We start from the raw sequence: 11402 nt of genomic DNA on the forward strand, positions 1-11402 counted from the left end.
GTAGTGCATAAGGTGTGTTTGACCTAGAGCCAAATTGCACTTCAAAAACTGGCATTCTCTTTTTTTAAAAATGAAGTGAGGTACTTCTGAAATTCAGCCTTGAGCATAGCTAACCCCTCCCCCTTAAGTCTTACTTATTGCTGATGCGTTCTACGATAAATATTAAGGATCAACTCGCTGGATTCAATCCCCTTTTTTCTCCATCACCCATGCATCAAAGAGCAAAATCCCAGCTCAACAGGCCTGCAGGAGCTTCATCAGACCTCTGACAACTCCTCAGGCTGCCTGTGAAACCATGGGAAAGAGAGAAATACTGGAGGAAGAGGAGGAGATTGGATTTATACCCCGCCCTTCACTACCCAAAGGAGTCTCAGAGCGGCTTACAAACTCCTTTCCCTTCCCACAACAGACACCCTGTGAGGTAGGTGGGGCTGAGAGAGCTCTGACAGAAACTGCTCTTTTTCAAGAACACCTCTGACAGAACTATGGCTTGCCCAAGGTCATCCAGCAGGTGCAAGTGGAGGAGTGGGGAATCAAACCTGGTTTTCCCAGATTAAAGTCCGTGCACTTAACCACTACACCAAACTGTCTCAGTTCTCCATCAAAGCTACCCAGGTGAGGGCTTGGGGCAGCCCATGGAGAAGGTCTCCAGTCCACCATTCACTCCCTGCCATGGCAGCATGAGAGCTGATTGGTGCTGCCCCCCGCCCTTCCTGGGCCTGCCAAGCTCTGGACCGAGCTGGTGGCACCACGGGCTAAGGCTGGGATGCATGCTTTTGCTTGGGGCAACGAAAGACCCTGGACTAGCCCAGAAAGGGGTGTCATGTCCTTTGGGTGGGCAAATTGTTAATGGAGGTAGTGAAGAGGCCTAGACATTACCAGTCAACCAACTTAAAGGGGCTGCAAATTTCTTCCCCTTTCACTTGGATGCAAACCCCATGCCTCCTTCCGGGGCCTCAACTCTTAGGGCCGTTTCACACATCAGGTCTTTCTTTAAACACCATTTGTGAAAGCAACCAGTTGTATTCGTAGGACAAATTTCAGTACCATCACCCAGGAGCTTGGTTTCACTCAGGTTCCCGCTGTATAGGATACAGAGATTAAATGCATATTTGCACAGTGTGGACACGGCCCTCTGGCTTCCAGTTCCCTCCTCCCCCGCAGTGGCTCTTTCTCTTTTCATTCATGCTCCCCTCCTCCAGGTAAGGAAGATCCACTCTCCTCCCAGCTTCGCTTTAGAACATAGTTAACTTTTCCCAGCCGGCCAAAGGGTTAGAACTTAAAACTCCAGACCAGGACCCATTTGGAGAAGCAGAAATGCTTTAAAAGGTGTTTTTTAAAATCCAGACTTTTTCCTGCTCATGGTCCTCTGTGAACAACCTGCTTGTTTTGAGACCGGCGGAACTTTAGGGACCCAACGAGGTTTTCAGGGTATAAGCTTTCGAGCGTCAAAGCTCCCTTCGTCAGATATTCACTCAAAAGCTTATACCCCGAAAATCTTGTTCGTCCCTAAAGGTGCGACTGGACCAGTGTTCCCTCTAAGCTGAGTGAGTGTGAGCTAGCTCACAGTTTTTTAGCCTCCAGCTCACACATTTTTGTCTTAGCTCAAGAAAGATGGCTCCAGAGCAAACTAATTCATGCAGAAGCCAAATCGCTCACTCACAACTTTAATGCCAGTGGCTCACAAAGTAGAAATTTTGCTCACAAGGTTCCACAGCTTAGAAGGAACATTGGACTAGACTTGAATCTAGCTCTTCCATTGCAGACCAACAGGGCTGCCCTCTGAAATGAGCTTTGTGAATGATCTATCGCTTCTCACGCACCGTTGTCCCCCACGTTTTTGTGGCCAGCCATTTCCTGCGGGCGCTTTAATGGATTCAAGGCCAAGGCCAAGTCGGGTGTCCTTACCTGGCGATGAAGCAACTGCCAGGGGCATTTCTATCCATGCTGGACCGGCATGGGCAGCAGAAAGACACAGCCTGGAAGCAAGTGAGCAACCGGCATCCAGGAGAGCAAGTTCTTTTGGCTTCCCTGTTCTCTTGCAGACTGCTATACCGGGGCTAGGACACGTCACTTTAATGCATGAACAAGGGGGAAAGGGAGGAGTTTGGCCTGGGGAAGTCTTTTGCAAATAAGCCAAGCGAGTCTGTGTGTGTGCATGTGTGTGTGGCAATAGTAAGATTATGACAGGGAACTATGCTCTGCCATGTGGGCTGGTGCTCTGCACAGATTATTCGGAAGAAAGATCCTGGCGCTGCTGCCCCTGCGTTACGCAAGAAGAGAGGCTCGTGATCTTAACAGCTACTCGTTGTGTTATTGTTTCCACTGGTCAGGGCCCATGAAGCCTGCGCACACAAAGGATTGCTAGAAGCAAAGTATGCAGACCGTGACATTCACCTGCGAGTTCCAGAGGGCAGCCATGTTGGTCTGCAGTAGAAGAGCCAGATTCGAGTCCCGGAGCACCTTAGAGAGCAAAAAGATCCCCAGGGTAGGAGCTTTCGAGAGTTAACGCTCTTTTTGTCCGAGGCTGACAAAGGCGTATGATGATGGGACGAGGGGGAGCTTTGACTTTTGAAAACTTACACCCTGGAAATCTTGTTGGTCTCTACGGCACTACTGGACTTAGGCCTAGCTCTGGTGGTCTCATTGTCATTACAAGATGACCACAGCTCACAAAAGTGTGCACGTTAAGTGTCATCAAGCTGCTTGTGACTTGTGATGACCCTACGAATTAGTGACCTGCAAAACACCCTCTCGTAAACAGCTTTGCTCGGGTCTTGCAGACCATGGGCTGCAGCTTCCTTGATGAAGTCAATCCACCTTGTGTTGGGTCATTCTCTTTTCCCACTGCCTCCAACTTTTCCTAGCATCATCGACTTTTCCAGTGACTCTTGTCTTCTCATAGTGTGACCAGAGTGCAATAGCCTCAATTTACCCATTTTAGCTTCCGGGAAGAGTTCAGGCTCGATTTGATCTAGAACCCACTGGTTTGTCTTCTTGGCAGTCCGCCGGATCCGTAAAACTCTCCTCCAACGCCACAAAAGGCTGCCTAGGAAATTTAGCTCTACGTTCATGGATGATAAATGCCTCTAAACCAGACTGCATTTCCATGCTAGGAAATGCCAGCAAAATTCTTAGATGGAAAGTAGGGGAATAACCCCCACACTGACCACCACTGCCTATGTGGAAAAGATGAAGCAGAAGATTGGGTACACTTATCTATTTCACTCCCCTGCTACACAGAGAACCAAGATTTTAAAAAAAGGTTGTTCTATGGTCAAGATCACAAGGCTTCAGCAAGGCTCAGAAAACATGCTTCCTTCTTGCAGATACAGATGCACAAGTGACATTATCGGGCACAAGCCTGCAAAAGTCACAGAGAATTCTGGAGCTAAGAGGAGGGAGACAGTTGCTCCTTTGTTCGGTGGACGAAGGCCTCTTTCATCCTCTCAAATGGTCTTTACCTCTGTTTGCAGTCTCCTGCCTCCAGAAGACATGTCAGGGTCTTGTGACTGATGCAACAGAACTCTGATGGAAAGACTGCTGTGCCAACCACAACATTCCTTTGTTTGAGCCCAGAGGAGGAAACTTGATCCACAAAGCTCAGCCTCGGGAGTGAGCAACCAGGGAAGCCGAGGTTTCTTGCCAGCGGTATTCTACACACACACACACACACACACACACACACAGAGTTCTTCATCTGATCTAAAGAGGAAGAGCATCAGCAAATCCAAAAGAAAACACACACGAAAGAAGGAGAAGGGAAGAGGTTAAAAAAAAATACATTCTACTAGGTCCACGACTAAGTCTCAAAACCTGTTCATCTAGTTGTATTACACCAGTTTGGTGTAGTGGTTAAGTGCGCAGACTCTAATCTGGGAGAACCGGGTTTGATTCCCCACTCCTCCACTTGCACCTGGCTGGATGAACTTGGGCAAGCCATAGTTAAGATAAGAGCTGTTCTTGAAAACAAGCAGTTTCTGTCAAGAGCTCTCGCAGTCCCACCTACCTCACAGGGTGTCTGTTGTGAGGAGGGGAAGGAAAAGCCGCTCTGAGACACCTTTGGGTAGTGAAGGGCGGGGTATAAATCCAATCTCTTATTATTATTATTATTATTTGTAGCTGCGTAGCCCTCTCCGTAACCAGCTTTCCTTGACACAAGAAAAGTCATTTTTTTCCTCCTCTTCACCACACTAGAAACTGGAAACTGCTGTTCATCATGATAGAATCATAGAATGTTAAGAGTTGGAAGGGACCTTGCAGGTCATCTAGTCCAACCCCCTGCACTCTGCAGGAGCATAGCTGAAAGATAGCCTTACAGATCTACAACATTCCCGAAAGATGGTCGTCCAGCCTCTGCCTGAAAACGTCCAGCGAAGGAGCATCCACCACCTCCCGAGGCAGTCTGTTCCACTGCTCAACCACTCTTACAGTTAGGAAGTTTCTCCTGATATTTAGCCGGTAATTATTCCCTTGTAATTTCCACCCATTCGATCTAGTCTTGCAATCCGGAGCAAGAGAGAATAGATCTGCTCCATCTTCTACATGACAGCCCTTCAAATACTTGAAGACTGCAATCATGTCCCCTCTAAGCCTTCTCTTTCACAGGCTAAACATACCCAACTCTTTCAGCCTTTCCTCATAAGACTTGGATTCCAACCCTCTCACCATCCTGGTTGCCCTCTTCTGAACACGCTCGAGCTTGTCAACATCCTTCTTAAAATGTGGTGCCCAAAACTGGACACAGCACTCCAGGTGAGGCCTGACCATAGCAGAATAGAGCAGAACTACACTTCCCTTGATCTGGACACAATGCTTCTATTAATGCATCCTAAGATTGCATTAGCTTTCTTCACAGCCATATCACACTGCAGGCTCATGTTTAGCTTATGATCAACCAGAACACCTAGATCCCTTTCACATGTGTAGGACTTTGCATTAATCTCTATTGAAATTCATTTTATTTGTCTCAGCCCACTGTTCCAGCCTATCTAGATCATTTTGAATCCTGACTCTGTCTTCTTCAGAATTAGCAATCCCACCTAGCTTTGTGTCATCTGTATAGTTGATAAGCATCCCCTCTATGTCTTCCTCCAGGTCATTTATAAAAACATTGAATAACACCGGGCCTGGACCGAGCCCTGCAGCACTCCACTCGAGACTTCCCTCCACGTAGACGCAGAGCCATTTACGAGCACTCGTTGGGTACGATTTTTCAACCAACCATGAATCCATCCAACGGGTTAAGAAGCCGGGTTAAGAAAACATTTTCAACCACCCACAAAATAAAAGTGCCCGGAATGCGACAAGCTGATTGCCACACCTGTACTGGTGCCGTCTTGCAAAACTGAGCATTATTACCAACAGCACTGCAGCGAGTCCTTAGGAGCCGGCAACAGAATTAATGGAGGAAGATGCTGGATTTATAAATATATAGCTTTAATTTATTTTGAATATTAAATAAGGTGGGTTTTTTTTAAATTACAAGCAGTCTTGAATCACTCTATGTATGATCAAATGTACAGTAGAAATAAATTCCTTTTTTTAATTTACACAGTTTTAAAGACAATTTGACCTGAAATTTTCTTCTAACTAGAATATTGCCGTAAACCTCATACCTGTATTAAATTCCAATAGGAAAACCTCTGTTGTGGTTGTTACATAAAAGCATACATTTGAAAGTTTCCACAGCTTAAGTCACCTCACCTAAACCCATAAGAAACTACATCTAAAATCATTACCTAAAAAAGTTCAGGACCTGCCCTGCAACTCCACATACCATTGCAAGCTCTTTGTTCTCCGTTGTGTATTCTGTGTTTAATATTTATCACTCTGTGAGCAATCTGGGGAGAGAGACAGACCGGCCTTCCGCGCAAGGTCTCAGTGCCACTGAAAAGCTGAGCAAAGATTTCAAAAGGTCCGAAGAGGGGATTAACTGCACGGGGACAACTGCACTTCCAAAAACAACCATGGCGGGAAAGACGAACCAAGCGCACCGCATCCACGTATGTTGGCAAGCGAGGGCATACACTGCTCCAGAAGATGCCGTTTATACAGGGTCCGAGTTCCTTGTAGCATAACAGCACTACCTTTGGCAATTTGAATGCACTTGACGTCAGCCCTTTCCGTAGTCTCCATGGGGAAGGGGATGGGAAGAGGGCAACCTGTCCCCACAGGAAACAGTACTATCACATAAAAATGTCCAGAAATTAGATATATATATAAAAAGGAAGACTCAAGCGCCGAACGGTCCGATAAGTGCACTCCCCAGGAAATGAAAGGAACAAGTACAAAGGCAGCTAGCTGGACGGGCCAAAGCAACCAAGAAGCAAAATGAATGGCTTTATACAGTATAGGGCACCTGATAGTTAAGCAATGGGTGGATTCTCAGAAATATGGCTTGCTATACAACAGCTCTCAGTCACGGCGTTCCGAGTGACAACAGCCACCTGCTGCTCAGCTATGTACAATTTTACACATTCATACAAATAATACATGGATATAAAAGGGTGTATGATACAATCCTATATATAAACCAGAACATAAACCATTTTACATATTTCCTTACAATTTTTTTCTTGTTTTATGTAGAATACTTCAAGTACTGGGAGTGGAAAGGGGGAGGGGGTCAGCACGGAGTAATCTTTTTGTCTGTTTGTTTGTTTTAAGGAAATGCAAAAATGCACCCGTTTCAAAAAACAATACACAACAAGAGTACCATACGACTTTGAAAGTTCAGGTCCCGACCCGCCTTCAGCGTTTGCCAAAGTCCAGTAATCGAGCAGTTGGGCAGACCTGCTTCGATTTCAGATGAGTGTGTTTTTTTTTAAGCTGGCTGTCAGGCTGCACCCCTCCCCCCAGGTGTCCTCGCAAGCACGACTGCGCACCTTCAGCCGCCTAGTCTCTCTCGCCATCTTCGCTGCTTCCTGTGAGGAAAGAAACAAAACCATCAGACAGCAAAAAATGTTTCGACGTTTTACCTCCCGAAGGAGCTCCTTGAGACTAAAAGATTTCTCTTTGGGCCGCCTTTCCAGGAAACTCTTCCTGTGCATGTTCCACAGAAATGAGGAAACGGTCTTGAAACAACAGAGCTGCTGTGGTGGTGGAGGGGCAACTCCCACCTACCCTCAATAGCTGCGTTCAGACATCACAGTAAACCATCGTGCAGCCAAACCCAAATGTCAGTTGCGACGTCTGAGAGCAGACAATCCAACAAACCAGAATCCCAAATTAGGGCTTGTTAGTCTGAAACCACAAACCCCAGTTTGTTGAGCAGCACCAGGATTATGCAGTCACCTAGCCACAGAAACCGTGGTACTGAGCAGATGTTCCCCCTGCTGGAAGCAAACCAGGATTTCTCACTTACAGTGCTATCCTAAATATAGTTATGCTCCATCAAGTCCGCTGAAGTCAACAGGATTAGAAGGGTGTAACTGTGCCAGTCTGCTAGACTAACCATGATTTGCTGCATAGTCACAGTTTATTGAACAAACTATCTCGTGATGCCTACAAGGTGCACTGTGCTACAAGTGGTTCCCAAAGGGCTGGACCCCTGGACTTACTCTTTTTTCCTCCCTCAAAAAAATACCCTAAAGCACAGTAACAATTCCCCTCCAATGCTGAAATCCACCCCCAAGGGACACACCTGGAAGTCTCCCAGGCACAACTGTCCAAATCACACACTTCAATGTCACCGCTTGGGACATGGAGAAAGCTGTGCCTTATCTGAAACTCTGGCCTCTATTAATAAAAAACCAAGCAAAGAGTATTATCAGCACTTCTAGTGCAAGTGCAAACAACGACACTTAGCCGAATTCCAAAAATGAACTCCTGTACCAACACCCCCAGGACCAGGGTCACCGCAGCCACTCAAAACAGATCCATGTTCTAATTCTACCATAAACACACACAATACACACAGACAGGCCACCAATGAACTGGCTTGCTCAGCATGCTAAAAGAAACAACAACTGGGATCATAGTTTCTGTTACAGAAAATACAAACAAACAAAGTGATATGTTGGCTAACACATGTAGTAAAACATTTTACAGTCAATGTATGAATCTTACATCACATTATAGAGAAGGACATTCTTATAATATTACAAAGAGAAGCCCATCCTCATGATTTTGCTACAAGCACCCAGATGTAAATTTGTTTTGCAAATGTCTTCCTCAGGAGTATTACTACTGTCTTCAGCGTTATCAGCCTCTTGTTACAAATCAGTGTTTATACTGGTTTATATTTTGCTGGCAGAATTCAGAAGGCTTTTGCATCTCGTTAGACAAGAGGCTCAGAACTGGCTTGCTTCTAATATAAACACTTAAGTGGCATTAAGAGGATGATAAATTTGAAGAAAATAAAATACTCCTGAGGTTTGCAGAGAGCATTTTGCCAGCCAAATTCAGAAGGCTTTTGCATCTGGCTTGCTCCCAATATAAACACTGAATTGTAACAAGAGGCTGATAACACTGAAGACAATAGGCATACTCCTGAGGAAGACTACTGATAACACTGAAGAGAATAGGCTGATAACACTGAAGACAATAGGAATACTCCTGAGGAAGACTTCTGATGAAACGAGCTTACATCCGGGTGCTCATAGCAACAGCATGGGGATGTAACATCGTGAGGATGGACTTCTCTTTGTAATATTGTAAGAATATACTTCTCTATAATGTGACATAAGATTTATACATTGATGGTAAAATGTTTTACTAAATGCGTTAGCCAGCATATCACAGTGTTTGTGTGTTTGTACTTGGCATAGTCTGCATCCTGAAGGGTTTGGGAATTCTTTCTGACAAACAAAATTAGCTCAAAAAGATTGCAAACACCAGATTCTGTGTAACAGGGCTGACCACTGATCCCTCAAGGCTCAACACAGCCTCCTCTGACTGGCAGCAGCTCTCTAGTATTTCCAGCAGTGAGAGACCCCAGGAAGCAAAGATCTGTATCGTTCCCACTCTGCAGTCCTTAACAGGACCTTCATTCTATCCCCACCCCCTCCAACCTTGATTGGGCCACCCTGGTTGGAAAGAAAGAGTGCAGCTGCAGGAGGAAACATACTGGGTAGATGTGACCTGAATGGATAGGGAATTCAAGGAAACCCATGAGAGAAAGAGACAGAGAGAGAACCAAATTGGACCACAGAAGTTCCAGCAGGTATCAACCAGGCTACCATTTAAAAGTGTGTGTGTGTGGGGGGGAGCCCCAAGGTGAACTTGGGGTAGCAATTCTGCCTTTTAAGATTTTCCAGCAATCCTGATGCAAGGGACAATGTAGCGCTTGAAGGAAAAAATACTTGCCTCCCTGTTCAATATCAGAATCCGTAAGGTGAGTGAGAGAAAAGCTGGCAATGTTTGCCGGTGAGACGGTGAATCTAGAGTAAGGTAAAGAACGCGACCAGACTTGCTCAGGGCTTCGAGGCAGCGGCGGAGGGGAGAAATACTTTGACGTCTGAAGGGAAGGCGTGGAATTAATGAGAGTGTTTGCTGCCTTGCATATGAAAGAGGGCTCTGGAGAGGAGAAGTCATCATCCCATTCAAAGCCTCCACCTAAAACACACAAGAGAAAACCTGAGTTAAGAGAAAACAAAAACCGCGGAGGCCATAACCTCCAAGGAACGGACTCCGAATGATTTTCAGCAGAGACAACTGTCTCTTCTCTGCAGTCACCATCATAGGTCTCAAATGCAAAGCACAGCCCCCTCCTGGGAAACAGCAACAGGCACAGCTAGCCCAGGGCACCTTAGTGCTGTGTGCACAATATTTAAGACACAGAATCTGGCAAGCACATGTGACTCAACAGGCTAAAATTCTGTAATTTGCACTTCATGAAAGCAGATTTTGGAACGCTTCCTCAGCCACGTGAGCCAGACAAATGGGCAACTGGGAATGGATGTATGGAGACTGGGTCCAGAATAGAGAAAAACAGGTTGCTTACCTGTAACTGATGATCTTCGAGTGGTCATCTGTGCACTCACACCCATGGGATCTAGTGCGCACGTGCTGGATCAATTGGCATTGTAGCAAGCTCTTTCAACGGATTTTCGCGGCCAGACCTCAGGCATGCGCAGGAACCCCACTGCGCATGCCCAGAGGGGAGGGCACGGACATCCCTCCAGCTCCTTCGAACCGCCGCAAATCAACTCCTATTGAAAATGTAGAAGCTGACAGCAGTGGGGAAGGAGGGCGGGTGGTGTGAATGCACAGATGACCACTTGAAGATCACTAGTTACAGGTAAGCAACCTGTTTATCTTCGACGTGGTCTCTGTGCTTCACACCCATGGGAGATTAGCAAGCAGTGGCCTACCTGGAGGAGGGTGCTGGCAGGTTCTTACTGCATCGCCGAAGATAGAATGTGACGTCCCATGTTGGTATTAGAGTTCTTACGGACGTCCAGGGTGTAATGCCTCATGAAGGTGTTAGGCGTGGCCCAGGTAGCAGCCTTGCAGATGTCCGTCAGGGGTACTCCCTGGAGGAAGGCAGTGGAAGCCGCAACAGCCCGGGTTGAATGGGTCTTGATGGGGCCAGGCAACGGCTGCTTTGCAATCAAGAAGCAGAGGTGGATGAGACCTGCAATCTACTTTGAGAGGCGTTGAGCCGTGATGCGAGTCCCCAGTCTTGCTGGTGCGTATGAGATGAACAGTTGGGAGTCACGTCTCGTTGGGCAGGTTCTGTTGAGGTAGAACAGTAGTGCCCTTTTGACATCCAAGGTATGTAACAGTCTGTCCTCTGGGGATTTCGGAGCGGGGAAGAAATCCGGGAGGAAGACCTCTGCCTGTAGGTGGAACTCTGACACTACCTTTGGCAGGAACGAGATGTCAGGGACGAGGTGGACGCTGTCTGGCAAGAATGACAAATAAGGCGTGTCATGCCGGAAAGCCAGTATTTCTCCAACTCGCCTTGCAGAGGTGATGGCCACTAGAAAGGCCAGACACTACCTTTGGCAGGAACGAGATGTCAGGGACGAGGTGGACGCTGTCTGGCAAGAATGACAAATAAGGCGTGTCATGCCGGAAAGCCAGTATTTCTCCAACTCGCCTTGCAGAGGTGATGGCCACTAGAAAGGCCATCTTCCAAGACAGGAATTTCATATTGCAAGTTGCAAGTGGCTCAAAGGGTTTCCTCGTAAGTTGATGAAGGACTAGAGGAAGATCCCAGGGAGCGACAGGAGTCTTGACAGGAGGGTAGAGGTGTAACAAACAGGAGGAATTGGAAAACTTTCTCAAGGCCTGCGGAGGAGGCTCGAGGGGCATCATCACCTAGGGAAGAACAGAATCGTTGCCATTTATAATGGTAGGACCTTCGCGTAGCAGGTTTCCTGGCAGTCAGTAGAACATTGGCTACGCGGGTCGAAAAACCTTTGACGTTATTCTCCACGCCGTGGTATGTTGTG

At 46.8% G+C, this 11402-nt stretch overlaps 1 protein-coding gene across 1 annotated transcript in view; it reads right to left on the bottom strand.

The window, feature by feature from the left end:
- Nucleotides 1-5471: 5471 nt before the first annotated feature.
- The window catches only part of LMTK2 (lemur tyrosine kinase 2), a 67896-nt gene continuing 61965 nt past the window's right edge, over nt 5472-11402 (bottom strand). Inside the window, exons 13-14 of the mRNA XM_015412221.1 lie at nt 9310-9558; nt 5472-6926 (exon numbers count right to left, since the gene is read on the bottom strand). Coding sequence (XP_015267707.1) covers nt 6898-6926; nt 9310-9558 — 278 coding nt within the window. The 3' untranslated portion in view covers nt 5472-6897. The remainder of the gene's footprint in view (nt 6927-9309; nt 9559-11402) is intronic.

The sequence above is a fragment of the Gekko japonicus genome, unplaced genomic scaffold (assembly GCF_001447785.1).
Source record: "Gekko japonicus isolate JY-2015 unplaced genomic scaffold, Gekko_japonicus_V1.1 scaffold2586, whole genome shotgun sequence".
Classification (NCBI taxonomy): Eukaryota; Metazoa; Chordata; class Lepidosauria; order Squamata; family Gekkonidae; genus Gekko; species Gekko japonicus.